Source organism: Glycine max, chromosome 5 (genome assembly GCF_000004515.6).
Source record: "Glycine max cultivar Williams 82 chromosome 5, Glycine_max_v4.0, whole genome shotgun sequence".
NCBI lineage: Eukaryota > Viridiplantae > Streptophyta > Magnoliopsida > Fabales > Fabaceae > Glycine > Glycine max.
This window is the reverse complement of record NC_038241.2, coordinates 25,127,522-25,155,127: the sequence shown is the minus strand read 5'-3', so window position 1 is coordinate 25,155,127 and position 27,606 is coordinate 25,127,522. Positions and strand designations below refer to the sequence as shown.

At 35.5% G+C, this 27,606-nt stretch overlaps 1 protein-coding gene and 1 pseudogene across 1 annotated transcript; one reads left to right on the top strand and one right to left on the bottom strand.

Annotated features, from left to right (window-relative positions):
* Positions 1 to 272: 272 nt before the first annotated feature.
* On the top strand, positions 273 to 3,258 carry LOC100812753 (tRNA-dihydrouridine(16/17) synthase [NAD(P)(+)]-like). The gene is made up of 3 exons (XM_006579835.3): positions 273 to 774; positions 1,008 to 1,114; positions 2,256 to 3,258. The coding sequence occupies exons 1-3, from the start codon at positions 406 to 408 to the stop codon at positions 2,986 to 2,988; spliced, it is 1,209 nt and encodes a 402-aa protein (XP_006579898.1). The 5' UTR covers positions 273 to 405; the 3' UTR covers positions 2,989 to 3,258.
* Positions 3,259 to 3,876: 618 nt separating this feature from the next.
* Positions 3,877 to 26,023, bottom strand: LOC100802944 (probable 2-oxoglutarate-dependent dioxygenase At3g50210; annotated as a pseudogene).
* Between the last annotated feature and the right edge of the window lie 1,583 nt (positions 26,024 to 27,606).

The window sequence follows — 27,606 nt, the reverse complement described above, 5'->3', positions numbered from 1 at the left end:
ATGTTTAATTTCAAACGTTGACCGTGTGCTTTTTAACTTGACTGTTTTGTTTCTTAGTCATGAAATATATTTTTTAATTATTTAATTATTGATAAATTTAATTTGTAAGAAAGAATAAAAAATGCAAGGCAAACATTTAAAATTAATCACATTAACTATCAATTAAAAGATTAGATACTAAAATTGTGAATGTTGTAAAAACACTGGATAAATTTGTGCCATTATTTTACCAGAGTGTAAATTGGAAAAAAAAAAAAACTCAGTGCTATTGCCGGTAACATCATGTAGAGGATTAATATCCCTCCCTTGCAAACCCCAAACACGTCGCGCACCACACGCCATCGAGCATCAACGCAAATCGATGGCGGCGATGGGTTCCCTCGCAAAACTCATCATCGTTCACTGATGAAACCAAAACCTAAACCCTACTCCTTCCTCCCTCTCAACCGATTTCTTCGCGCGCTACAATCTCGTCCCCTCATGGCCCAAACCCCAACATCTCTCGATGCAGAGCACCCCTCCGACAACGACCAGCACATGGGCTTTCGGGCGCGGAGCCTGAGCGGAGAGTCTCGGGCGGAGCAAGCGTGGGCCCATTGGACCAAGCTGGGCCGGCCCAGGTTCATAGTGGCCCCGATGGTCGACAACTCGGAGCTGCCTTTCCGGATGCTGTGCCGCAAGTACGGTGCCCAGGGCGCGTACACGCCCATGCTCCATTCCCGCATTTTCACCGAGACCGAAAAGTATAGGAACGAAGAGTTCACCACTTGCAAGGTAGTGTAATAATTTTATTTTTTATTTATCGGCAAATGTTAGTCCATTAGAATATTATGTTAGATTTGTTAGCAAAGGGCATCAAACCCGCGGCTTTTCCCCTCTTCACTTCTTCCTTGTCCATCCAACACACCTTAATAGTAATAACCCCTTTTTTCCAGTTGTTGCTGTTGTTGTTGTTGTTGTTGTTGTTGTTGTTGTTGTTGTTGTTGTGACTTTGGGAGTATCCGCAGGAGGATCGACCGTTGTTTGTTCAATTCTGTGCCAACGATCCGGATGTGTTGTTGGAAGCTGCACGCAAGGTGGAACGTTTTTGCGATTATGTTGATATTAATCTTGGGTAATGTATATTTACATTCCCTTTTGTTCTGAATCTGATCATTTCAATCAATACCGTATGTGATTGCAATTTGTGCCATAGTTTATAGGATAGGATGAAAGGGAACGGAATGAATGAGTGGCCAATGGTCATGAATCCCCTTCAAATTTTAAAAATTATACTCTTGAGCCGTTACTGTCTCAACTTTGGGACTTTTGAAGGTGAAACGAAGATTTTGGTGAAGTTTCAAAGCTGATAGTATTGGTGTTTCAAATTTAATTTCATATTTTCTGTGGTTCTAAAATCAATAATGCAGAGTTCAATATTAGCTGCTGTTGACAGTGAAAGTTTTGAGAAAAGGGAAAATGTCCTTGGAGGTTCATTCATAGGATTTCACCACTGTTTAGAAATTTGTTTACATTTGTAAATTGAAATGTTGTACATTTTATGTCTTGAGATGGGAGCGTATTTTTAAAATATTAAAGGAGAGGAAAGCATACTTTAAACATTTTTCCAAGGGAGGAGAGAGTAACTTAAGTTTATGATTGTAGTTACTATACTAGGAATTCTTGTGTTCTAGGAATAAGGAAAAGTGTTTGTTAAGTACCATTTAATGAGTATTTGATAGCAGATCCATGATTAGAAGGGTCTATACTAGGAGGAAGAGAGCTGTAGCCATGATTGACCAGGCACAAATTGCGATTGGGAATTATTTACAAATGACTGGGAGGTTGTTACACTTAGCTGTACTGATTAGAGAGTTGTTAGAGGGATTCTATTTGTACCAGTTAAATCAGTGAGTGACGGATCTTTTTAGGAGAGAGACAGAAGTAAGGTTTAGGAGAGAAGCAGAACCTCTTGAATTCCTCTGACCAGTTCATACTCCTGTATTCTTCTGGTTCAGGTTGTTCTTACACTGGGCTCAGGCTGGAATCATTCTGAATAAATTGTTTTCTTCATTTCTGTTACTGCCTTATTGGTGTAACTGTATTACTCGGTTATAATATTAAGAATATTGTTTAGGTGAGAGATGGGGATCATCTACATAGCTAGGGTGGTACACTAACACAATTTATTGTTCAAGAATATTTAATTTCTACCTTTTTGGATTTTACCATTTTGATAAAAAAAAATTGTGGGTTTATTTTACATGATTTTTTAGGTGTCCTCAGCGCATTGCTAAACGGGGATACTATGGTGCCTTCTTGATGGATAACCTTCCTCTTGTGAAATCTCTGGTGGAAAAATTGGCTGTTAACCTTCAGGTTCCTGTTTCATGCAAGATTAGGCTCTTTCCAAATTTAGAGGACACTTTGAAGTATGCTAGGATGCTTGAGGAGGCTGGTTGTATGCTTTTAGCTGTTCATGGCAGGACAAGAGATGAGAAGGATGGGAAGAAATTTCGAGCAGACTGGAAAGCTATCAGGGCTGTGAAGAATGCAGTCAGAATCCCTGTCCTTGCGAATGGGAACATAAGGCATATTGATGATGTTAGAGACTGCTTAGAAGAGACTGGGGTCGAAGGGGTTCTTTCCGCTGAGACCCTGCTAGAAAATCCAGCTCTCTTTGCTGGATTTCGAACTGCTGAGTGGGTGTCTGAAAGTGAAGGTACCAATGTGGATGGAAAGCTGGACCAGGCAGATCTGCTAATAGAGTATTTGAAGCTTTGTGAAAAATACCCTGTTCCGTGGAGAATGATTCGTTCTCATGTTCATAAATTGTTGGGAGACTGGTTCAGCCTTCAGCCTCACATCAGGGAGGAACTTAACAAACAATCTAAATTGACTTTTGAATTTCTTTATGACATGGTGGATCGACTTAGGGCTACAGGTATAAGAATTCCACTTTACAAAGATACCCAAGTGGAACTTACAGCAGGCAGTTACCCAGATTAACAGAGCTGCACGCCAACATTTGGAGTTCAAATTTAAATCAATGAAATATCTTATGCGGTAGAGGTGGTGCGGCCAGCCAAAGCTAGCATGATTGCACATCATTTAGATACAATTTTGTAGTGATTAGAAGTGAGAATAGTTAAAATTTCTAATATGTGCTGTATTTGTGTTCATTCTTATTGCAATTGCCAATTGACAGTGTTGTACCCTATTAAAACGCTTATGTTTGCTCAGAGCAGATAAATTTATGCGATTACCTTGAATGTTTCATAGGCTGGATCTGGTTTATGTTTTTTTTACTGCTTCACCGATCTGCTAATAAAAAACCCCAGATGGACCTGGATGGTTTTATTTGGTTTGTCTTGTATGATATGATTTAGGCATGGATACCTTACGACACATGCGAAAGGACTAAAATGTTCATCATCTTTTCTTTAAATACGGTTTAGCGATCTGTATGACTCATACGGATTGATGATTCGTATGAATTTTTTTTAACTCGTACGGATTATTGATTCGTATGAGTCATGTAGATTGACAATCTATATGACTTATACAAATCAACAATCTGTATAAGTTTTTTTTTAATTTTTTTAAATTAAAAAAAAAATAAAAAACTCATGAATTGTTGATCTGTATGAGTTTTCTTAACTCATGGATTGTCGACTCATATGAATTGGCGATCTGTATGAGTTTTTTTTTTAATTTTTAATTTTTTTAGATAAAATAATATTTTTTTTTTCAAAAAAATCATATAGATTGTTGATCCATATAAGTCATATGGATTGTCGACTCATATAGATCATCAATTCGTATAAGTTTTATTTTTAAAAAAAAAAAATTAATTTAGAATCCATATTTATAAAATTGCTAAAACTATTAAAAAATTACACTACCAAACAAATTAAAAATATATATATACAATTTTATTTTTTTTAGAAAAAGAAATCTATGAATCAACAATTCGTATGAAAGATACGGATTGTTAATCCGTATGTTTTTTAAAAAAATTATGCATCTCTTTTTCTCTGACGATGAAAAATCATCCAATTTCACCGTATATTCATAAATAACACACACGTACACCGCGAGAGACAACAAACACTCAAAATAAGAGGCTAACGGAAGAAAATTACACTAAGTGAAATTTTACGGAAAAAAAGATGCTACAGAAATGAAAAATGAAACCTTGGTGTCCAAGCAAAAACTCTGGATGCTCCAAGGAGATGCCTATGATTTATGACCACTCGGAGTATGTGGATTCCCAAGTCCAAGTACAACAAGTCTTAAACTCATAAATTGAGAATGAAGACGGGTAAAATAACAAATGTTTGATTTGTACTTGAAATATTCTCAGCACTTGTAGGTCTAGACATGCAAGCGATGAGCTTGCTATGCCTCATTTATTTACACACCAGACCAACAAAAACAAGGTTACAAATCAACAAAATTTGTGAGGACCTTGCCAATTAAATGCTCTCCATAGACTGCCCTTTTGAACTCCATGTTGTCATTTGCCCTCATTTTATGGGTCCAATGACTCACCGTAGTATCAAAGTTTGTCTTTTCATCCAGTAGAGGCATATGGGATAAGCAACCAAACAAACAAGAGAAAAGGATGATACACAAAATATAAAATGTGGCTAACCTCGTAAAAGTATATTACACTGACTCTATATTTTGAGTTGTTGTTTATCATTTGATGCAAAGTTGACTCGTACAAACCATTGGAGTATATCTGCAGTTTGCTTCCACACTTTAATCAGATTATGCACCAAATCTAAGATTGTATTGCTGAAATGAAGAGATTAAGTGTAAGATACCTTTAGAATGTTACCAATGTTGCATAAGAAAGTCCTAGGAACTGGAGATGCTGATATCCATTTTCCAGACAGGTTTCTCACCTTCAACAATTTCACAGCATAATATAAACATGGTGGGTAAAAAATGGCGGAATCAAATTAGAGTGGAAATATACATAAAAAATGAGATAAAAAGAATCTTAAAAAAAATGGACAACAATAAAACAGATGCATTGGACTCGGAACAAGTTTTCTATATTGTACTAGTGCCTATGAAGAAAATTATCTCAACTAACCATGAATAAATTATAGAAGAATAGAACTTCTGCTAACTAATTCGCCTCAAGGTATTTTAGTTGCATCTCTTTCTTTTTAAGTGGCAGTTCCAGGGCCATAAAAGATTATCAAAGGATAAAACTTAGGCCAATAGGTATGAGTAGAAAGAATCAGCCACTTCAAGAAAACCTCATTTTATTTTATGCATATATACTAAGTACAATTGAACTCAATCCATCACTCGCTTAGCTTTTACCTTTGTGCATTGAAATTAGGGAAATCTCTGTTGAACATGGTTCAAACGTGTTTCCAAACACACATAGTCACATGGAGGAAATGGGATACCAAACAAATCAATAATCGTCTCGGAGGCTACTGGCCTCATATTTAAAATTGTATGGAAGCTCCAAATTTGGGTTTATATAGCATGATACAATATTGATTCCAGGGAGAAATGAAGTAAAATCAATGACTACATGCAATAAATGAGGAAAACGAGTATCTTCATATACAGAAAGGACATAAATAAGAGCATACCTGAGGTGCATTTATATCGTCATGTTAGTTAAGTAATGTCAATAAACCTGTTAAACAGCATAAAAAATCAATGACAATGACTAAACAAGTATTCTAGACTTATCATAATGTAAAAGGTCAAGGTATACCGTAATCAGTGTGAGCTCCACTGGGTTTATTTTGATTCAAAGAATTGGAGAAGAAAAGTAACAAAGGAAAAGACATCAGCAATGCATGGCCAAGTAATTAAAAAAAAAAAAAGGTAACATTTGGAAACACCAAATCCAGGATTTCATTACCATCCAATGTCATTTTTATGAAAATTGGTTCCATTTACAGATGATACACCTGGGTAACCAATGAGTGGCATTACCCAAAATGGATCCCCAGCTCTTTGACCTTCAAATTCATTGGGCGATCCACCTAATGCTAAAGCGATTCCACGCATAATTTTCTTTTCAAGGTCTTCTCTAACCAAGGAACTACATGAGAACAAAACTTTAACTGCAGTGGCTCACATGATGGAAAGGAGAAAAAGCATGCCTGTGGAGAGACTAATATGCTCCTCCATAAGAACTTTGAATGTTGGAGGATTTTATGGCCTACATGATGAACCCCAAAATGTCAAAAGACACACATCAGCACCGAAATATACAAGAATTCTGTTAGACCTCTTATAAAAAATGTTTATAAGAGAAGGGGGAGGGGAATAATTGCTATGTGTTGTCAATAGCAGTTAGTCTTAATAGGACAACAATTACTATTATTAGGAGCATTTTATTAGGAATAGTTAGCAGTTAGTTTTAATAGGACAGCAGTTACTATTATTAGGAGCAGTTTATTAGGAACAATTAGTTTAATTAGGCAGGTTATGGGTATGTGTAGAATAAGAAGGAAAAGCAGAATCATATTCTGGTTATCCTGAAGATGTGTGGTTTAGACCATGGGAGGGAGAGAACCAAACTCTCGAAATCTTGGCTTGTTTTTGAGTGAATATTCTGATTCTAATTGTTGTAATTCTGTCTTTGTTCTGGAAAGAATAATTCCTGCAGAGTGTTTCTATAAAATACAGTCATTATTATCCAATTTCTATCAACTGGTATCATAGCAGTTTTTGTTTCCTGGGACGGTAGATGTGTTAGACAAGTGACCTCAGATATCTTAAGAAGGGGGGGGTTGAATTAAGATATTACAAACTATTTCCCCAATTAAAATTCTATTTCACTTTCTATTCAAGTTACAAATTCCCTTAATAATGAACTTCTTAAATATTGATTCAAATAGAACAATCTGAATATAAATATAAAACAATAATAAATAAAGGAATTTAAGGGAAGAGAAAGTGCAAACTCAGATTTATACTGGTTCGACCACACCCTTGTGCCTACGTCCAGTCCCCAAGCAACCCGCTTGAGAGTTCCACTATCTTGTAAAATCCTTTTACAAGTTCTAAACACACAAGGACAATCCTTCCTTTGTGTTTAGAATTCTTTTACAACAAGAGACCCTCGGTCTCTTAATCCCTTAGAGAATTAGAAAGAAAAGAAGAATGAATCTCTCTTGAAAGAGATAGATTTTACAATCTGAGCACTCAAATGATTCCTTAATGAATTGCAATTGGATTGGCCAAGGAATTCTTAAGAGGATAAAACGATTTTGCTCTTTGAGAGAATAAACACTTGTTGTTATGAAAAACTCTGAGCAAATTCGTGTTCTAAGTCACATATATATAGAGCATTGGTGGTCATGTAAAAACCTTTTGAGAAGTTGTGACTCTTAGAAACATTTTTCTGAAAATCTTGTCTGGTAATCGATTATAGGATTTGTGTAATCGATTACAACTTTTAAAATTTGAATTAAAACTTTTATTAACTGCTGGTAATCGATTACCAATATTGTGTAATCGATTACACAGTCTAAAATTTGAATTCAAATATTTAGTAGCTGTTGTAAAGCATTTTTGGCCACTGGTAATCGATTACATCCTCTGGTAATCGATTACCAGAGAGTAAATCTCTTGAAAAACACTTTTTAACTTAAATTACTTGGCCAAACCTTTTGCTATATCAATTAGGAATTCCCTTCCTAAAATACTAGTGATCATCTTGATGTTCTGGCTTGTATTCTTGAATCATTGTCTTGAATTTAAACTTGAAAAGCCCATTTGCATCATTTGCATCAAATCATCATGATCATCATCAAAACACCAAAGACATTTGCTTCTACAATCTCCCTCTTTTTGATGATGACAATATAAGTCCTGAAATCAAGATTCAAGCAAGCAATGTATATATAAAATTTGCGTTCACTCCCCCTATGTTTTGGAATTGATGATCACTTGATTTCTAAGCTTTTTCTAAGCCTTTCTACTAAGCCTTTCTACACCCCATTTTTCTCCCCCTTTGGCAACATCAAAAAGCCAAAGTACTTGGGAATCAAACCAGAGATAATAATGAAGTGGAAACAGATCAATATCGAAGTATAAGGCATAACTAACCAAACTCATAAATAAGACATAACCAATCCAGAATCCAAACAGTTCAAAATTCAAAAACCACATAGTATCAAAGCATAAAAGTCTGAAATCCAAATACTACAAGATAAATAAAGTATTGAACATAATAATCTAAGTAGCATAGCCAAAATACACGGCTTATAAAAGACATAGAATTAGAAACTAAATTCTAAGAAGGTGGAGGTGGTGGTGGAAGATCGAAACTCTAACGAATGTAACCCACATCCTCTTCAAGCTGTGTGAGGCGAATATCCATGCCGGCAAAACGTTTATCCAATGAGTCAAAACGTTCACCAACATAAGAACGAAGACCTCGTAATTCGGTAAGGACTTCATTCATGAGTGCTGAATCATCTCGCTGAGGAGGAGGTGAAGGAGTACGCTCATCTTGAGGAGGGAGTGCGTCTTTCTTCAGCCATTGACCATTCCGATCCTTACGGTAACCAAAGGAAGTCACTACACCAGCACCAATTGCAAAAGAACGCTTGACTTGAACAAATGGTTCATCATCAAGCGGAATTTGAAAATGACGCAGAAACAAAGTTATCAATTGTGGGTAAGGGAGAGGTGCATTGGCCCGTAATGCCTTAAGCATTCGGTACCGAACCAAGTGGGCCCAGTCGATCTGACGACCGATAAGGAAAGCCCACATCAGAATCAAATCCTCCTTAGAGGCTTGTGCTAAATTTGAAAGACCGGGGAAGCAAAATTCTAACAATTATGTAGTGCATGATGCGATTATCAAAAGTTAATGATCCGGCCAGCAATCTACCGGTCATTTCAGCCTGGTCATTGCAGACCATATGGCGAGCATCATGACTAGAATAATCAAATTTCCAGTCATCAACAATGGTGCCCTCAAAAGGTGCACCTTGACTGGGTAAATGAGTTAAAGAAAAGAACAATGACTGATCAATGACCATAGGAATACCATGCACCTCAGAGGAAATAATGTCATCCTGAATTTTTAAATTGCAGTAGAAGACCTTTACAAGTTCAGGATAATGTGGCAATTTTAATGACATGAAATCAACCAGGCCAGAATTTTGAAACACTTGATAGCAATCAAACGTTTCATCATTAAAGAAATCTACGTCTAGGTACTTAGGGTCTAAGATGATCCTAGAAGAAAATTGAGAAAGGTACCGTAGACGCTGATCATTGGATGAAAACAATGTGGATGATCTTGGAGATGATAAAGAGGGATGAATAGGTGTTGTGGGTGCTTCAGATGGTCCATGGCGGCGATGGGCAATAGCAGCGGCGGTGGAGGATGATCCCTTTCTCTTCTTTGATGAAGTTTTAGTGGATTTCAATCAGTGGAAGTGAAAGAGGAGTGAAAAAGAGGAAGATTGGGCTTTACGGGATGTGATTTGGTGAAGATTTGAGTAAGATACGAAGGTTTGAAGTTTTAGGGATGGAGGAGGCGTGAGGGGAGGCCTTGGCTGCGCAACAACTCTGATTTCGTGAGTATTTATAGACGAGGACGAGTTGTAATCGATTACAAGGCTTGGTAATCGATTAAAGGAGTAATAAGCCTTCTGGTAATCGATTACAGGATGTTGTAATCGATTACAGGCTGCCTGTTCTTGTGTAATCGATTACACTGGATGGTAATCGATTACCAGAGCATAAACTAGGCTAGTTTCTAAAAAAAAACTATGTCTATGCTAAATACATCTAATATGATTAATTATCACTACTAATGCACTTAATTTAATCATTCAACTATAAAACACACAGGAATTCATAAATTCTATCATAATAACAAGAATTTAAACAAAATCAATCAAAGTAACATATAAACAATCAATCATAAGAGTAAATTAATCAATCAATCCTTATTTTTCTAAATCACTAACATCTAAGAGGCCTATATCCCTTCTAATAGAGAAGAATGCTTCTTTGGGGAGAGGTTTTGTGAAAATATCAGCAAGTTGATTCTTAGTATCAACAAACTCTAATACACAATCTCCCTTTAGGACATGATCTCTAAGAAAATGGTGCCTAATTTCTATACGTTTAGTTCTAGAGTGTTGAACTGGATTCTTGGAGAGATTAATTGCACATGTATTATCACATCTAATAGGTATATGGTCAAGAAGAGTTCCATAATTAGAAAGTTGTTGCTTCATCCATAAGATTTGACCACAACAACTGCCGGCATAAATATATTCCGCTTCTGCAGTGGATAAGGCAACACTACTTTGTTTCTTACTGTGCCAAGAAACTAGAGCAGATCCAATGAATTGACAAGTTCCACTAGTGCCCTTTCTATCTGTTTTGGAACCGGCAAAGTCTGAATCAGAATATCCAATTAAGGTGCATATGGAATTTCTAGGATACCATAAACCTATGTTTGTAGTGCCTACCAAATATCTAATGATTCTTTTAACAGCACTAAGATGTGATTGTTTAGGATTTGATTGAAATCTAGCACACATATACACACTAAACATTATATCAGGCCTGCTAGCAGATAAATAAACAAGTGATCCGATCATACCTCGATATTGCTTAACATCTATTGACTGACCGGTTTCATCTTTATCTAGATAGCAAGCAGTGCTCATTGGTGTAGCCATGTGCTTAGCATTTTCCATGTCAAATTTGTGGATTAACTCTTTCCAATACTTGGATTGATTGACAAAGATACCATCCTTAGTTTGTTTAATTTGTAATCCAAGAAAGAAGTTAAGTTCTCCCATCATTGACATTTCAAACTCACTTTGCATGTCATGGGAGAATTCCTTGCACAACAATTCGTTAGTGGATCCAAAAATAATGTCATCAACATAAATTTGAACTAATAAAATATCATGTGATTTTCTCTTTATAAAAAGAGTAGTATCCACTTTTCCTCTAGAAAAGTCCTTTTCTAAAAGGAACTTACTTAGACGCTCGAACCAAGCCCTAGGGGCTTGTTTCAAGCCATATAAAGCCCTTTTCAATTTATAAACATGATTTTGCTTATCCAATATTTCAAAACCTGGTGGTTGTTCAACATATACTTCTTCTTGAATTAAGCCATTCAGAAAAGCACTTTTAACATCCATTTGATAAAGCTTAAAATTCATTATGGATGCATATGCTAAGAGCATTCTAATGGCTTCTAATCTAGCAACTGGAGCATATGTTTCCTCATAATCTATACCTTCTTCTTGATTATATCCTTTTGCAACTAATCTAGCCTTATTTCTAATGATTATTCCATGTTCATCTAACTTATTTCTAAATACCCATTTTGTTCCTATGATGGGATAATTTTTTAGGTTTCTCTACAAGTTCCCACACATTGTTTCTTTCAAATTGATTCAGTTCTTCTTGCATGGCAATGATCTAGTTATCATCTACTATGGCTTCTTTTATATTTTTAGGTTCAATCATAGATACAAAAGCCATATTATTGCATAAATCTTTAAGAGAATGTCTAGTTGTTACCCCTTTTGAGATATCACCAATAATGTTGTCAAGGGGATGATCTTTTGAAGCTTTCCATTCTTTTGGAAGTTCATCATTGGATTTGACTTCTTCTAGAGGATCTTCATTGCTTCCTTTACCTTTTCCTTTATAATCTTGTCCATGAATATGCATTTGTTCTAAAGATTCTGCAATATCATCTAGCATATTCTTTCTTGACAAGATAGCATTAGATTCATCAAAAGTAACATGAATGGATTCTTCAATATTCATAGTTCTTTTATTATATATTCTATATGCTTTGCTTTGTAATGAATATCCAAGAAAGATGCCTTCATCAGATTTTGCATCAAATTTTCCTAGATTATCTTTACCATTATTAAGCACAAAACATTTGCAACCAAAAACATGTAAATGTGAAATGTTGGGTTTTCTACCATTATATAACTCATATGGGGTTTTCTTTAAAATGGGTCTTATTAAGACCCTATTCATGATGTAACATGCAATATTGACCGCTTCAGCCCAAAAATATTTTGGAAGAAAAGTATCATTTAATAAAGTTCTAGCAATTTCTTCCAATGACCTATTTTTCCTCTCAACAACTCCATTTTGTTGAGGGGTTCTAGGTGTAGAAAAATTGTGTTCAATACCATGTTCTTCACAAAATGATTCAAAATCTTTGTTTTCAAACTCACCCCCATGGATCACTTCTAATGGATGCAATCTTAAGATTTTTCTTGTTTTGTATACTTTAGCAAGTTTTCTAAATGCTTGGAATGCATCACTTTTATGAGTAATAAATAATGTCCAAGTATATCTAGAGAAATCATCAACTATAACAAGGGCATAGTAATTTCCTCCAAAACTCATGGTTCTAGATGGACCAAATAAATCCATATGCAATAATTGTAAGGGTTGAGTGGTTGAAACAATATTTTTAGGTTTGAATAAGACTCTAGTTTGTCTTCCTTTTGACATGCATCACATAGTTTATCTTTTTCAAATTTCAATTTAGGAAACCAACTACTAAATCTTTTGAAATTAATTTGTTTAAGTGATCCATGTTTATGTGAGCAATTCTTTTATGCCATAACCATGGATCATCATCTTTGCTAAGAAACAATGATTGTTATCTAGTTTTAGGCTTAAGTCTATCATGTATACATTGTTGACTCTATGTCCTACATGCTTTATATTAATGTCATGCTTATGTTCTATAAGACATTTTTGAGAATCAAATGATACTAGATAGCCTTTGTCACATAATTGACTAACACTAAGCAGGCTATGCTTAAGACCTTCAACAAGTAGAACATTTTCAATGGAGTTTGAAGAATTTGTACCTATTTTACCAACTCCAAGGATTCTACCTTTGTTGTTGTCACCATATGTTACATGCCGCTTTTCTTGGAGAGATATGTGTAAACTTTGATGCATCTCCAGTCATATGTTTTGAGCATCCGTATCTATGTACCACTCCTTCCTCAAAGACACCTACATAATCAAGTTTTTGACTTAGGTACCCAAACTTTATTGGGTCCTTGTGTGTTAGTGTAAATGAGGATCCTTTTGGGACCCAATCATTTTAATGTTGTTGTAGTTTTTCTTAAAGTAGCAAGTAGATATGCCATGTCCTTTTCTTCCACAGTAAAAACAAGTGATAGAACTAAATTATTTTTTGTGTGGAAGTAGAGAAGTTTTTATGAAACTTATGTTGTTTTTCAGATTTATATCCTAGTCCAGCCTTATTGGAGACATATCTTTGTTTCTAATATGACATCTAAATTATTTTACAATAAGGAAATTTTGCAAGTGAGTTTTTAACTCTTTAATTTCTTTTTCATATTTTCACAACAACTATAAGAATCTGATATTTTCTTGTCAAAATAGTAGAGATATGAACTTTTTCATTTGATTTAGAAATTGAGACTTCATTTCTAAGTGATCTAATTCGTTGTTTAATTTTGAAATTTCATTTTCTAAATTTGAAATTGTTTTCTTAGAAGATGAAACTAACTTTGCAAGTTTAATTGACTCTTTATGCAAATCAGCAAATGCATCTTGTAATTCATCAAAAGAAATAGATAAGTTATTTGAAGATGTTACCTCTTCATCACTTTCATAACTTTTAGCCATAAGGCAGAGGTTTATCTCTTCATTTTTTGAATCTTCAGAAGATTTCATATTGTTTTCATCCCATGTGATGTATGCTTTCTTCAGTTTCTTTTCACTAAGATTTTTCTTTTCAGACTTCTCCATCTTTTTTCTTGAAGATGGGACAATCAACCCTCAAATGTCCAGGTTGATTGCACTCAAAGCACTTTGGAGTAGAGGATGAAGTTTATGTCCTTCTTTTAGATTTAAAATTGGGTCGCCTTTGATTTCCTCTTACTTTAAGAAACTTGTTGAATCTTTTTACAAAAAGGCTTAGATCATCATCTTCATCTAGATCATTTTCCTTATCACTTTCTACTTGGATTGAAGATGAGGCTTTAAGAGCAATTCCCTTCTTTTTCTTGTCATTTTCTTCATGTTGGTAATCTCAATAATTCCATTTCGTGTTCATGTAACTTTCCAAATAGAGTAGCAAGAGACATGTTAGATAAATCTCTTGATTCAGTAATGGCTGTTACTTTAGGTTGTCATTCTCTGCTTAAACATCTTAACACTTTGTTTATGAGATCTTCATTTTGAAATTCTTTCCTAAGGCTGCAAGATGATTTACTATATGTGTAAATCTCTTTTGCATGTCTTGAATGCTTTCATTTGCATTCATCCTAAAAGTTCATACTCATGGGTTAGTGTGTTTATCCTAGATCTTTTAACATCTGTAGTTCCTTCATGTGTTAATTGTAGAGTGTCCCACATTTCCTTAGCACTCTTACAATTTGAAACCCTGAAATATTCATCCATTCCAGGGCAGATGTTATTATGTTTTTGGCTTTTAAATTGTATTGTACTCGTCTTCTATCCTCTTCAGACCATCTATCTCTAGGTTTTTCTATTGTTAGCTTTCACTTGATGTGCTACCATCTATTGTAATTCTTTCTACTGTGGTGGGTATATAAGGCCCTATTTCTATGGCTTCCCAAATACTTAAGTCTATTACCTCAATAAAAATTTGCATTCGGGTTTTCCAGTAGTGGTAACCCTCTCCATTAAAGATTGGAGGTCTATTGATAGAATTTCCTTCTGGAAATAAGAAGTTTGCTTAGGCCATTTTTCTTGTTAGACAAGTGGCCTCATATATCTTAAGAAGGGGGGGGGGGTTGAATTAAGATATTACAAACTATTTCCCCAATTAAAATTCTATTTCACTTTCTATTCAAGTTACAAATTCCCTTAATAATGAACTTCTTAAATATTGATTCAAATAGAACAATCTGAATATAAATATAAAACAATAATAAATAAAGGAGTTTAAGGGAAGAGAAAGTGCAAACTCAGATTTATACTGGTTCGACCACACCCTTGTGCCTACGTCCAGTCCCCAAACAACCCGCTTGAGAGTTTCACTATCTTGTAAATCCTTTTACAAGTTCTAAACACACAAGGACAATCCTTCCTTTGTGTTTAGAATTCTTTTACAACAAGAGACCCTCGGTCTCTTAATCCCTTAGAGAATTAGAAAGAGAAGAAGAATGAATCTCTCTTGAAAGAGATAGATTTTACAATCTGAGCACTCAAATGATTCCTTAATGAATTGCAATTGGATTGGCCAAGGAATTCTTAAGAGGATAAAACGATTTTGCTCTTTGAGAGAATAAACACTTGTTGTTATGAAAAACTCTGAGCAAATTCATGTTCTAAGTCACATATATATAGAGCATTGGTGGTCATGTAAAAACCTTTGAGAAGTTGTGACTCTTAGAAACATTTTTCTGAAAATCTTGTCTGGTAATCGATTACAGGATTTGTGTAATCGATTACAGCTTTTAAAATTTGAATTAAAAGTTTATTAACTGCTGGTAATCGATTACCAATATTGTGTAATCGATTACAGTCTAAAATTTGAATTCAAATATTTAGTAGCTGTTGTAAAGCATTTTTGGCCACTGGTAATCGATTACATCCTCTGGTAATCGATTACCAGAGAGTAAATCTCTTGAAAAACACTTTTTAACTTAAATTACTTGGCCAAACCTTTTGCTATATCAATTAGGAATTCCCTTCCTAAAATACTAGTGATCATCTTGATGTTGTGGCTTGTATTCTTGAATCAGTGTCTTGAATTTAAACTTGAAAAGTCCATTTGCATCAAATCATCATGATCATCATCAAAACACCAAAGACATTTGCTTCTACAAGATGGAGTTTCTTGAGCATGGATTCGAAATGCGAGAAAACTGGGAGAAGAGCCACGAAGAAGACAGACAACAACAAATGGAAATTCGTAGGCAATTGAATGAATTGGTGGAAACCGTACACGGAATCATGACGCGTTCTGACAGGGAGGAATCAATCAACAGCGACAACTATACCGTGAATGACGACGACACCAGAAAAATTTGCAATCCTCGGAATCGTGAGGAGAGATGGTGAAAACTCAAAATTCTTGTTTTCAATGGGGAGGACGTATTCAGTTGGACAATTTGCATAGAACGATACTTTGAACTAAAAGGAATGAACGACCCTGAAAAACTACAAGCAGTTATGGTGGCGATGGAGGGAAAGGCGTTAACTTGGTATCAATGGTGGGAATTCAGTGCGGACGACCCAACTTGGAGCAAATTTCGGTCTGCGGTGATACACCATTTTCAACTGTCCATGTTACAAAGTCTGTTTGAGTTGTTGCTAAGTTTCAAGCAAATAAGAAGTGTGGAAGATTACCGGGAACAGTTCGAGTTGTATGTCGGTCCTCTCTAATGCACTGAACCAACGTATTTAAAAGGAATTTTTATGAATGGGCTCAAAGAAGTTATACGGGCAGAATTAAAGCTTCATGCAGTTGAGGGATTAACCAAATTGATGGACTATGCACAGAGGGTGGATGAGAAAAATAACTTGCTGAATAAAGGGAATGGTGGAAGTGGAACAAGTTCGAGAACTAAGGCTGGATTAAGAACTTATAATAGCACAAGGACAGTGACATGGGAACCAAATGCTAAAGGTCAAACACAAGTGACTTCATCGGTGGGTAGCACTACAGGGAACTCTAGAACCAATCCTTCCTTTTAAGGGAGGGGTTTTAGGAGTTTGACAAATGTTGAAGTGCTAGATAAAAGAGCCAAGGGGTTATGTTTTAGGTGTGATGAAAAATTTGATCCAGATCATATCTGTCCAAATAAATAGTTGCAAGTTTTATTGTTGGAGGAGGGTATGGATAAAGAGTCTGCAGAGCAAGAATCAGAAAGGGAAGATGAGATAGAGATGAAGGCTTTACAATTGTCAATTTACAGCATTTCCAAATTAACAACGAAGAAATCCATCAAGCTGTGGGGAACCTTAGGGGACAAAAAAGTGGAGGTTTTGATCGATTATGGAGCATCACATAACTTTATATCTTCTCCACTAGTCAAGGAATGTCAAATGACAGTGGAAGAAACCCCACCCTACTATGTGGAGGTTGGAGATGGAAGAAAAATTCCTTGTGAAGGAGTTTGTCCTAAATTGAAGTTAGTCATGCAAGGGTTGGAAATTCATGAAGATTTCTTTGTATTCGAACTTGGTGGAGTGGACATAGTTTTGGGAATGGAATGGTTGTCAAGCCTTGGTGAAATCTGAGCTAATTTCAAGGAATTGATGATTAAAATTCCCCTTGGAAATAGCTACCATGTACTCAAAGGAGAACCAGAATTGGCACGAGCTTCGGCTTCATTCAAATCCATTATGAAAGCCATTAAGAATGAAGGACAAGGATTTTTCTTGGAATACCAGAATTTGGCGAAAGAAGAAGTTCATGATACCCCCCAGTCAGATTGGGTAAGTGCGGTCTTGAATGAGTATGAAGATGTTTTTCAAGAACCTCAAGGATTACCTCCATCCAGGTGGCATGATCATGCAATTGTTCTCAAAAAAGGAGCCAATATTCCAAACCTTAGACCTTACCGTATCCACATTACCAAAAAAATGAAATTGAGAGGTCAGTAGATGATATGCTTCGCTATGGTATTATTAGACCTAGTGTAAGTCCATATTCTAGTCCTATTATTTTGGTTAAAAAGAAAGAAGGTGGTTGGCGATTTTGTGTTGATTATAGAGCCCTGAACAAAATAATTGTACCTGATAAGTTTCCAATTCCTATCATTGATGACTTGCTTGATGAATTGGGGGGAGCCACCATTTTCTCTAAATTGGACTTAAGGTCAGGATACCATCAAATCAGAATGAAGGAAAAAGATATTCCAAAGACGGATTTCAGAACCCATGAAGGTCATTATGAGTTTGTCGTAATGCCTTTCAGACTCACTAATGCACCTTCTACCTTTCAATCCCTCATGAATGAAATGTTAAGGACATATTTAAGGAAATTTGTTCTGGTTTTCTTTGATGACATTCTGGTTTACAGTAAGTCGGTGCAAGGGCATCAAGTTCATCTTCAGGCAGTGCTTGCATTACTAAGGGAGCACAAGTTGTTCGCTAATAAGAAGAAGTGCACTTTTGGCCAAACACAGTTGGAGTATTTGGGGCATATCATTTAAGGGGAAGGAGTAGCAGCAGATCCAAAGAAAATTGCAATTATGATGGAGTGGCCCATTCCAAAAGACCTAAAGGCTTTAAGAGGTCTCTTAGGCCTCACAGGATATTATAGAAGATTTGTTCTGGATTATGGAAAAATTGCTACACCCTTGACACTACTGTTGAAGAAGGATAATTTTCACTAGAATCATGAAGCCCAAATTTCTTTTGAACACTTGAAGCGGAAGATGGCTGAGTTGCCAATACTTACTATTCCAGATTTTTCCAAAGACTTCACAATAGAGAGGTTGTTCTATTACAAGAAGGGAGACCAGTGGCTTTTTATAGTCAAACCTTGTCAGAAAGGGCACAAGCTAAGTCTGTATATGAGAGAGAATTGATGGTTATTGTGATAGCAGTCCAAAAATGGAGACATTATTTAATGGGAAGACATTTCATCATTCTCACTGACCAAAAGAAAATTTCTCTTGGATCAAAGAGTTTTAGGAGAGGAACAATTCAAATGGACTTCTAAACTGATGGGTCTGGATTTTGAAATCCAGTACTGACCTGGACATGAAAATTGAGTTGTTGATGCTCTTTCCAGGAGGATAACCTATGCAGCCCTATTTACAGTGCAGTTTGATGAATTAGAAGAATGGGAGACAGAAGTCCAAAATGATCCGAAATTGCTAGGGCTAATACAGGACTTGATGCAAGATATAAATTCTAGCTACACTTTGAAGGATAGGAAGCTATTTTTTAAAGGAAGGTTAATGTTGCCTCAAGGATCCTAAAAAATTCCTATTTTGTTGGAAGAATTCCACAATTCAGCCATGGAAAGGCATTCTGGGTTTTTTAGGACCTACAAAAGAATTTCAGCCATTATATATTGGGAGGGGATGAGGAAGGATATTCAGCAATACGTTGCTACTTGTGAAGTTTTCCAAATAAACAAGTATCAAACTTTGTCTCCTGCTGGATTATTGCAACCACTACCCATACCTACTCAAGTTTGGGCTGACATTTCCATGGATTTCATAGAAGGTTTTCCTAAGGCTCAGGGTAAGAATGTGATATTGGTGGTGGTGGATCGTTTGGCTAAATATGCTCACTTTATTCTTTGAGTCACCCATTCACTGCATAAGATGTAGCTGAAAGTTTCATTAAAGAAGTGGTTAAACTACATGGGTTTCTTTCAACCATTGTGTCTGATAGGGATAAGATCTTTTTGAGTAATTTTTGGTCTGAGTTGTTTAAAATGGCAGGTACAAAATTGAAGTTCAGTTTAGCCTATCATCCTCAGACTGATGGCCAAATGGAAGTTGTCAATAGATGTTTGGAAACCTACTTGAGCTGTCTCACCGGGACTAAACCCAAGCAATGGACTACATGGTTAGGTTGGGCCGAATTTTGGTTCAACACCAATTACAATAGCTCCTTGAAATTGACCCCATTCAAGGCTCTTTATGGTAGAGATCCTCCTCATCTACTTAGAGGGACCATCATTTCCTCTGCCATTGAAGAAGTGAATCAATTGACTCAAGAGAGAGACCAAATTCTACATGACTTGAAGGATAATCTGACAAAAGCTTAAGTGCAAATGAAAACGTATGCTGACCAATCCAGGCGTGCTGTTTCCCTTTCTGTGGGTGACTAGGTCTATCTAAAACTCCAACCCTATAGGCTGAAATCTCTTGCTAATAAGAGAAATGATAAGTTGAGCCCAAGTTTTTATGGTCCGTACCAAATCAAAAAGCAAATCGACCTGGTTGCTTTTGAATTGGATTTACCACCTGCAAGCAAAATACATCCTATTTTTCATGCCTCTCTTTTGAAGAAAGCAGTGGCTGCCACAACTAATCCTTAACCACTCCCTCCGATGTTATATGAAGATTTGGAGGATCTTCCAGATTTTGAAGCCACTTGGTGTTAGACAAGTGGCCTCAAATATCTTAAGAAGAGGGGGTTGAATTAAGATATCACAAACTATTCCCCATTTAAAATTTCTACTTTGATTTTAACCCAAGTCCCAAGATTCCTTTTAAAATGAATTCCTAAATAATAATTCAAATTAAACTTACTGAATAGAAACAATAAGCAACAATAAATAAAAGAGTTTATGGGAAGAGAAAGTGCAAACACAGTTTTTATACTGGTTCGGCAAAGTCTGTTGCCTACGTCCAGTCCCCAAGAAACCCGCTTGGGAGTTCCACTATCTCACAAATCCTTTACGCCTTCTGAAACACACAAGGACAACCCTTCCTTAGTGTTTAGATGCTTTACAACAAGAGACTCATAGTCTCTTAGTCCTTTTTCAGAAGTAAGAAGAAGAAGAAGAAATGATCTCTCTTGAAAGAGACAGATGTTACAATGAAACCCTCAATTCCTTATTGAATAACACAAGTGTTTGGCCAAGGAATTTTTGAAGATAAGAGATTTTTGTTTGAGAGGATTATGCCTTTTGTGAACAGGGAAAACTCTGAAGAAAATTCGTGCCCAAGTCACTTATTTATAAGCCTTTGATGACCATTTAAAAATCAAGTGAAAAGATGTGACTGTTGGCAGATTTTCTCAAAACTTGCCACTGGTAATCGATTACAATCCTGGTGTAATCGATTACACAATTATCTTCCTTGAAAAGTTGTGACTCTTCATTTAAAATTTGAATTTCCAACGTTCAGAGCCACTAGTAATCGATTACAAAGTTTTTCAAAATATTTTTGAACGTTATAAGCACTGGTAATTGATTACAAAGTCATGGTAATCTATTACACCTTTGAAAAACCATTTTTCAGAAATGTTGGACTTTTGGTAATCGATTACAACCTTCTGGTAATCGATTACCAGAGAGTAACAAGCTTGGAAAAATTATTCTTAAGATAAAAACTCTCTTGGTCAATCACTTGTGCTTTTCAAAAACTTTTCTAAGAGCTTATCTTAATTCTTATCTTGAGATCTTTGCTTTTGCTTGACATCTTGCTTTCTTCATCCTTGAAATTCATCTTGAATGATCTTTGAAATTCCTTGGCATCATCAAAATAATTCTTGAAGCTTTGCTTCTACACTTGGGAATCCGTGGAAGTCCTCAAGGAACAGTTTCCCTCATTTCACCTTGAGGACAAGGTGACTCTTTTGGGGGGGAGTATTGTTAGACCTCTTATAAAGAATGTTTATAAGAGAAGGGGGGAAAATAATTTTTATGTGGTGTCAATAGCAGTTAGTTTTAATAGGACAACAATTACTATTATTAGAAGCAGTTTATTAGGAATAGTTAGCAGTTAGTTTTAATAGTACAACAATTACTATTATTAGGAGCAGTTATTTTAATTAGGCAGTTATGGGTATGTGTAGAATAAGAAGGAAAAGCAGAATCATATTCTGGTTATCCTGAAGAAGTGTGGTTTAGACCTTGGGAGGGAGAGAACCAAGCTCTTGAAATCTTGGCTTGTTTGAGTGAATATTCTGATTCTAATTGTTGTAATTTTGTCTCTGTTTTGGAAAGAATAATTCCTGCAGAGTGTTTCTATAAAATTCAGTCATTATTATCCAATTTCTATCAAATTCTTGGTAAAGAAAGACTTAATTCTGAATGCTAATACTCCCAACTCCCTAGTGCAGTAAATCAAATGCTAGAGTACCAGAGCCAGATCAGAGAGAGCACCAATCATGCATAAGTATCCATAGACCATAAATCCAATTCAATGAATATTCTTAGTTAATCAGGAATTCATGATTAAAAACATATATATAATTGTTCTCTTGAGCTAATATTTAGTTGTTTTGAAGGGTGTGTGTGGAGGAATACAGGAAATTATAAACATGAAAATTGGAAACCCTATTTCCATATACCACTGGTTGCTTCCTTCCATAACTTTGCCAAGATCTCCATACATGCCCTTGCTCACTTCTCTATAGCACTGTTAAAGGAAATTAAAGATGTCATTTATTGCTTGATAGAACCACACTAGAGTCAGTGAATTTTTGGATCTGTTGTGTTAGGCTCCAATCAAAGAAGAATGAACAATGTTGTATACTTAGATTTATCTAATCAGCTACATTAGGCAAGAGTTATATGTGTAAGAAGCATGTTACCACTTCTAGGGAAATAAAGTAATCGATTTTAAATTGCACTAAGATGAGCCTAATGTCAACAATAATAAAGTCAATTAGTTGTTTTGAGTTTGTGTTCTATAACATATCTGTCAGAAGAGAACTAGAAACAAGGAAACCTAATTTTATGTTAAGCAACAATCAAGGCTTACATCAATAGCTTCATGCATGTCAAGTACACCTTTAGTTATATTTTCTCCAATCCTCTGGTAACCTATGCATCAGACGGCTGGTATCAGTAGAAATTGGAAGCATAAACCTGATGTTCTAAAGTGAAGCTTATATACAAAGTAGATCGATGTAACCAAGCATATTAAACCTGAACCCAGTAGCGGGAGTCATTTTGATCTTTGCCTTTTCTTCGTATGGAAGTTCAAAGTATCTGCGTGTTACATCTCTAACTTCTTTGAGGAGAGCCTCAGGAACACCATGTCCTTTCTGTCAATAAAGGACCGTAGGAATTGAATATTAAATACAAAATGGCCTAAGTGTCATGAATGATTTTAAATTTCAGTTTTCTTTTTGAGGTTTCTATAGTGATTGCAATTGCCACCACATCAACTGCTTTTGCCCACAATTTCAATAGTCACAAGCAAGGTTGTCAAACTCGAGAGTTTATGCAGACTCGTGAGAGTTTCATAGACTCGACTCGTGGACTCAACTCGTAGACTCGTAAGAGTCTGCTTATAAAAATAATAACAAAATATCTATAAATAACATACTAATTAAGCATTTCAACAATATAATAAAGCAAAATAATGAATCATAAAGTTCAAAATATTTAAATAACCAAGTCTAGTAATAATACATCACTACTAGATAATAACTTGCAGATGTTATAGTAGTGGTAGATCATGCTCATCGAGGGTTTGATGTTATTAGAGAACAAGGGTTTGATATTATTAAAGGTAGAAATTTTATATTTGAGAATAACAGATTAAATGAAGGTATGTTGAATGCTAAACAGACAAGAAACAATAAAAATATGACTTACATTTTGGTCTATTTTTTTTAACTTGCTAACTCGTTGACTCGGTGGTAAACTTGAGAGTCTACTGAGTTTACTTAGAGTTTATAAAGTTTGCTGAGAATCTACTAAAAAAAGAGTTTACTAAAGACTCAACTTGCAGAGGACAAGTAGACTCGTAAACTCGTAAGAGTTAACGAGTTAAATTGAGAGTTTGATAACCATGGTCACAAGTCACAACTTGACAACTAGTAACGTGAACTGATTCTTAAATTTTCACCCCTATGATAGACAGACTCTTAGGAAATGAGAGCAGTCAATTCTTGAGTTGAATTGAAGAATTCTATTCAATCAAAAGCGTGCTGGTAGCAATAGTTTGGCTTAAGCTGCCATAAACATAACTTGTCAAATTAACTTCGGCTATGTTTGGATTACAATTGAAAAAATACTTTTGAGAATTTCAACGCATATTCTCGAATTCTAAGTCACAAAATAAAGAAGGAAGAATTTGTTGCTTAAGGATTAAAAGTACGTTTGAGCCTCCTTAATTACAATCTGAACAGACACTTAGTATGCAAAATCAAAGGTATATTCATTCACTACGAGTCATTGTTTTCTCCTTCTTCCTCCATTTTATTTTGTTTTTGTCATTTCAATCTTCTAGAAATATTAGCTATGTGCCATACCCTATCAACAGAACCATTATTCTACATATAAGTGGAATCTATATGAAATTCGAAACATCATATATGTTAGAAGTTGTAGTGGACCCACTATAATATATGCGGTTCTGTATCAATAAGATTAACCTCTTCGTTATATTGCCGCTTCTAATCAATTTGTCTCACGATTCTAAAAATAATAATAATCCTTTTGTTTCAATCCCTCTTTTGCATCGAAATGCTAAAGGAGCAAGAGTAAAATGGAAAAAAATGTTAATAGATGCAACAAACAATTACCACGTACAAGAACCCTGCTTCTGAACAAGCCTTATCCAATTGTCTAACAACCTCAAGCACACCAGGGTCCTCACCCATTTTTTGATCATCCGCCTTAGCTAAAAGGGAACTAATATCTGCATCATAATCATTATCATTATTAATATTATTATTATTTGAAAGAAATAAAAAAGTTGTTAGATTCAGAGCCTAGCGCACACAAATTTCCTTGAGTTCTAAACTGTTTAATATTATACTCAACAATTCTCTACTATACGCATTGAATAGTTCTCAACCGTAACAACCGTCCTAACCAAATCTAATCGTAACATGTTTTGATAATTTCCAACAAACCAAGCTGTGTATATATATATATATGCTCTCAAAATCATGGAAAGTAAAACCATCAACGTGTATACATGTACACACGAAAACGAACATAAAAACACAAACAAATGAACGTGAGACCATGGATACGTGTGGTGGGATTAAGAATTGAGGAAATTATGATGAAAGTAACGAGGATCGATTAATGGTTATGAAAGTGGTAAGGAGGTTTACCAATTATGGGGATGGAACTAAAGTCCATTGCTATCAGGTGTTGTGGTTATCTCAAAGTACTAATGTATCTGTGTGTGCTGCTGAAGAGGCTAATGAAATGAAAACGAATTGCTTTTATCATATTATTGCATTATTGATGTACCTTAAGTCATATAAAGAGGACCCAAAATTGGGATCTTAGATCACGGACCCACAGCGTCATATAGGATTGAAAATCTCCCTCTTTTCCTTCATTGGTATATTTCATCTTGAGATTTTAGATAAATTTTTTTAGGTTCCACATGGATTTCACTTTTAGATTTTTTATTTAATTATTTGTTAAATTAAATATAATTAATTACAAAATTAATTTTAATGAAACATTGAAGAAAAAGATTTATAAATATTAAGAAATAAGAAAATGAGCATAAATTTAATTTTAATTTATGACTAAATGTTAAAGAAATGGAAAATACATAAATTAGATAATAAAAAAATTAAACATTAATGTCAAAGAAAAATTAAATTTCATTATCGTTGTGATGGTAACGTTCCCAAATATGCTCCACCAAATCGGTTTGAAGTTTTTAATGAATTCCTCTTTTATGGATAATACGTCTTGTTTACAAGTATGTACCAAAGTCAGGAGGAGTACCACGAGATACTTCAACATTTGAAATGTCACATTTTCTATGTGATCATAATCAACATCGATATTACCATTGAACGTATCTCATTTGTCTTTGACAATCATGTTATGCAATGTAATGCATGCCAACATTATATCCTTCATTGTATCTATGTTCCAGGCACGCGATGAACCACATATAATTGCGAATCGAGATTTGAGCACACCAAATGCTTGTTCCACATCCTTTCTCGCGCTGTTTCTTGACATTTTGCAAATAATTTTTTCTGGGACCTTGTGACATTGGTATGGTCTTCACAAATGTGAGCCAATCTAGATAAATACCATCTGCAAGATAGTACCCCATATTATATGGAGTTCCATTAATTGTAAATTGTACTGGAGGAGCTCGACCTTGCAAAACTTCATCAAACACAGGCGGTTGGTTTAACACATTAAGTCGTTGTTTGAACCTGCAACTCCAAAAAATGCATGCCAAATCCACAAGTCTTGTGAAGTGACGGCTTCAAGTATTATTATGGGTTTGCGATGATCACCTCTACAATATTGGCCCTGCCATGCAACTGGACAATTTTTTCACTCCCAATGCGTGCATTCAATAGAACCTAACATACTTGAAAACCCTTGTGCATTTCCAATTTGTTGTAGGTGATTGATGTCTGTCGCAACCTACCTCATGATGGGACGGAAAAAGCAAAATAGATAAGCCAAAGCGTTTGTCTCCTAGGGAGAAAACGAGTGGAGTCGCCACTAACGTTTATTTAAGGGAAAACATTAGGAAAACCCAAAAGAGGTATGTGAATTTTGAGAATAAGGGTTTGGGAGTTGTCTACGCATGGAGAAGGTGTTAGCACCCCACGCGCCCGTCATAAGGGATGACAACCTTTAATCAAGTGTGCACAACGTGACTTCAAAATTATTTATTTTTCCCTTTTTATATATTTTTATTCTTTGGGGTTGACAAGGGGGCCGCCCTTGCTTCTACGTATCCTCAGGTGTGATGACGAATTCAGACCTACGTAGTTCTTTAAGTCTGAATGTTTGTGTGTTAAATTGATTTTATGTTTGTTTTGAAAGGTTTATTTTATTTGTGAACAAAGAGTCGTTAAGGCATTGGACCTTGAAACGACGTTTTAAATTTTGAAACGCAGAGAGAATCGTTAAGGTGTTGGACCTTGAAACGATCTCAAGTGATATTTTATAAAAGGAAGTTTGGGTTTGTCAATTGATTTCCTTTATTTGTTTTCTTTGTTTATTAGTCTCTAGTCTTACAAAAGAAAGGAAAACAATTCCATGACACTAGTGGTCGGCTAGAATTGAACATTACAAATGAAATGAAAGGAAATTTACCAATGATAAAGGGGAGAAGGTGAATACATACATAATATCAAAGAAGACCCATAAGGGTACATGGATTACATTCAACTCTTAGGAAAAGAAAAGAAAAGAAAAGGAAGAAGAACCAACCAGTTGTTGCACAGGTTATAAGGCTAGGAAGAGAAGCGACATAAGGAATGATCCTCGGTTGCGATTCGGTAGCTCCTTGGCTTCATTTTTCTTCTTTTTCCTTCCTCTCCCTTCATTTTTCTTCCTCTCCAAACTTTCTGAACCCTTAAACCCCTCCCCCAGGCAAGCTGATTCTTAGCCCTAAAGGAATGAGCTCGCCCAAGCGAGCTGGTTGCTTAGGCATGAAGCTATTTCATGGCCCAAGCGAGCCAGATGCTAGCCTGGGCGAGCTAGGGTCTAGAAAAATCCAAAAATGACCCTTTTGCCCCCTTCCTTGGTATCTTTTTGTTTTCTTGTTCAAAACACTGAGTGATTTCTTGCTTCACACTGTAACAGTCGCCAAATATCATAATTCGACTAGCAAGAATCAAAATATCATATCGAACGATATTCCCGGGATGAAATTAGGGTCTGACAGTTGCCCCTCTTTACTTATTTTTTATTGAAAATGAAAAGGTAAGTAAAGATAAGGACACTAATTTCATCTGAGCGATCTTGCTATTCAAAACCGGATGCCAGAGGAAGTGAAACCGAAAAAACAAAAGGATATTGACATTGAAATATCGAAAGCATCAAGCAAAAGACGTCGTAGTCATGTAAAACATAAGATGAGAGATATTGATGTCTTTGTAAAAGACTGAAGACATTGAAGTCTTGTAAAAGACAAAAGACATTGAAGTCATTGAAATGTAAAAGACTGAAGACATTGAAGTCTTTGAAATGTAAAAGACTGAAGACATTGTAGTCTTTGAAAA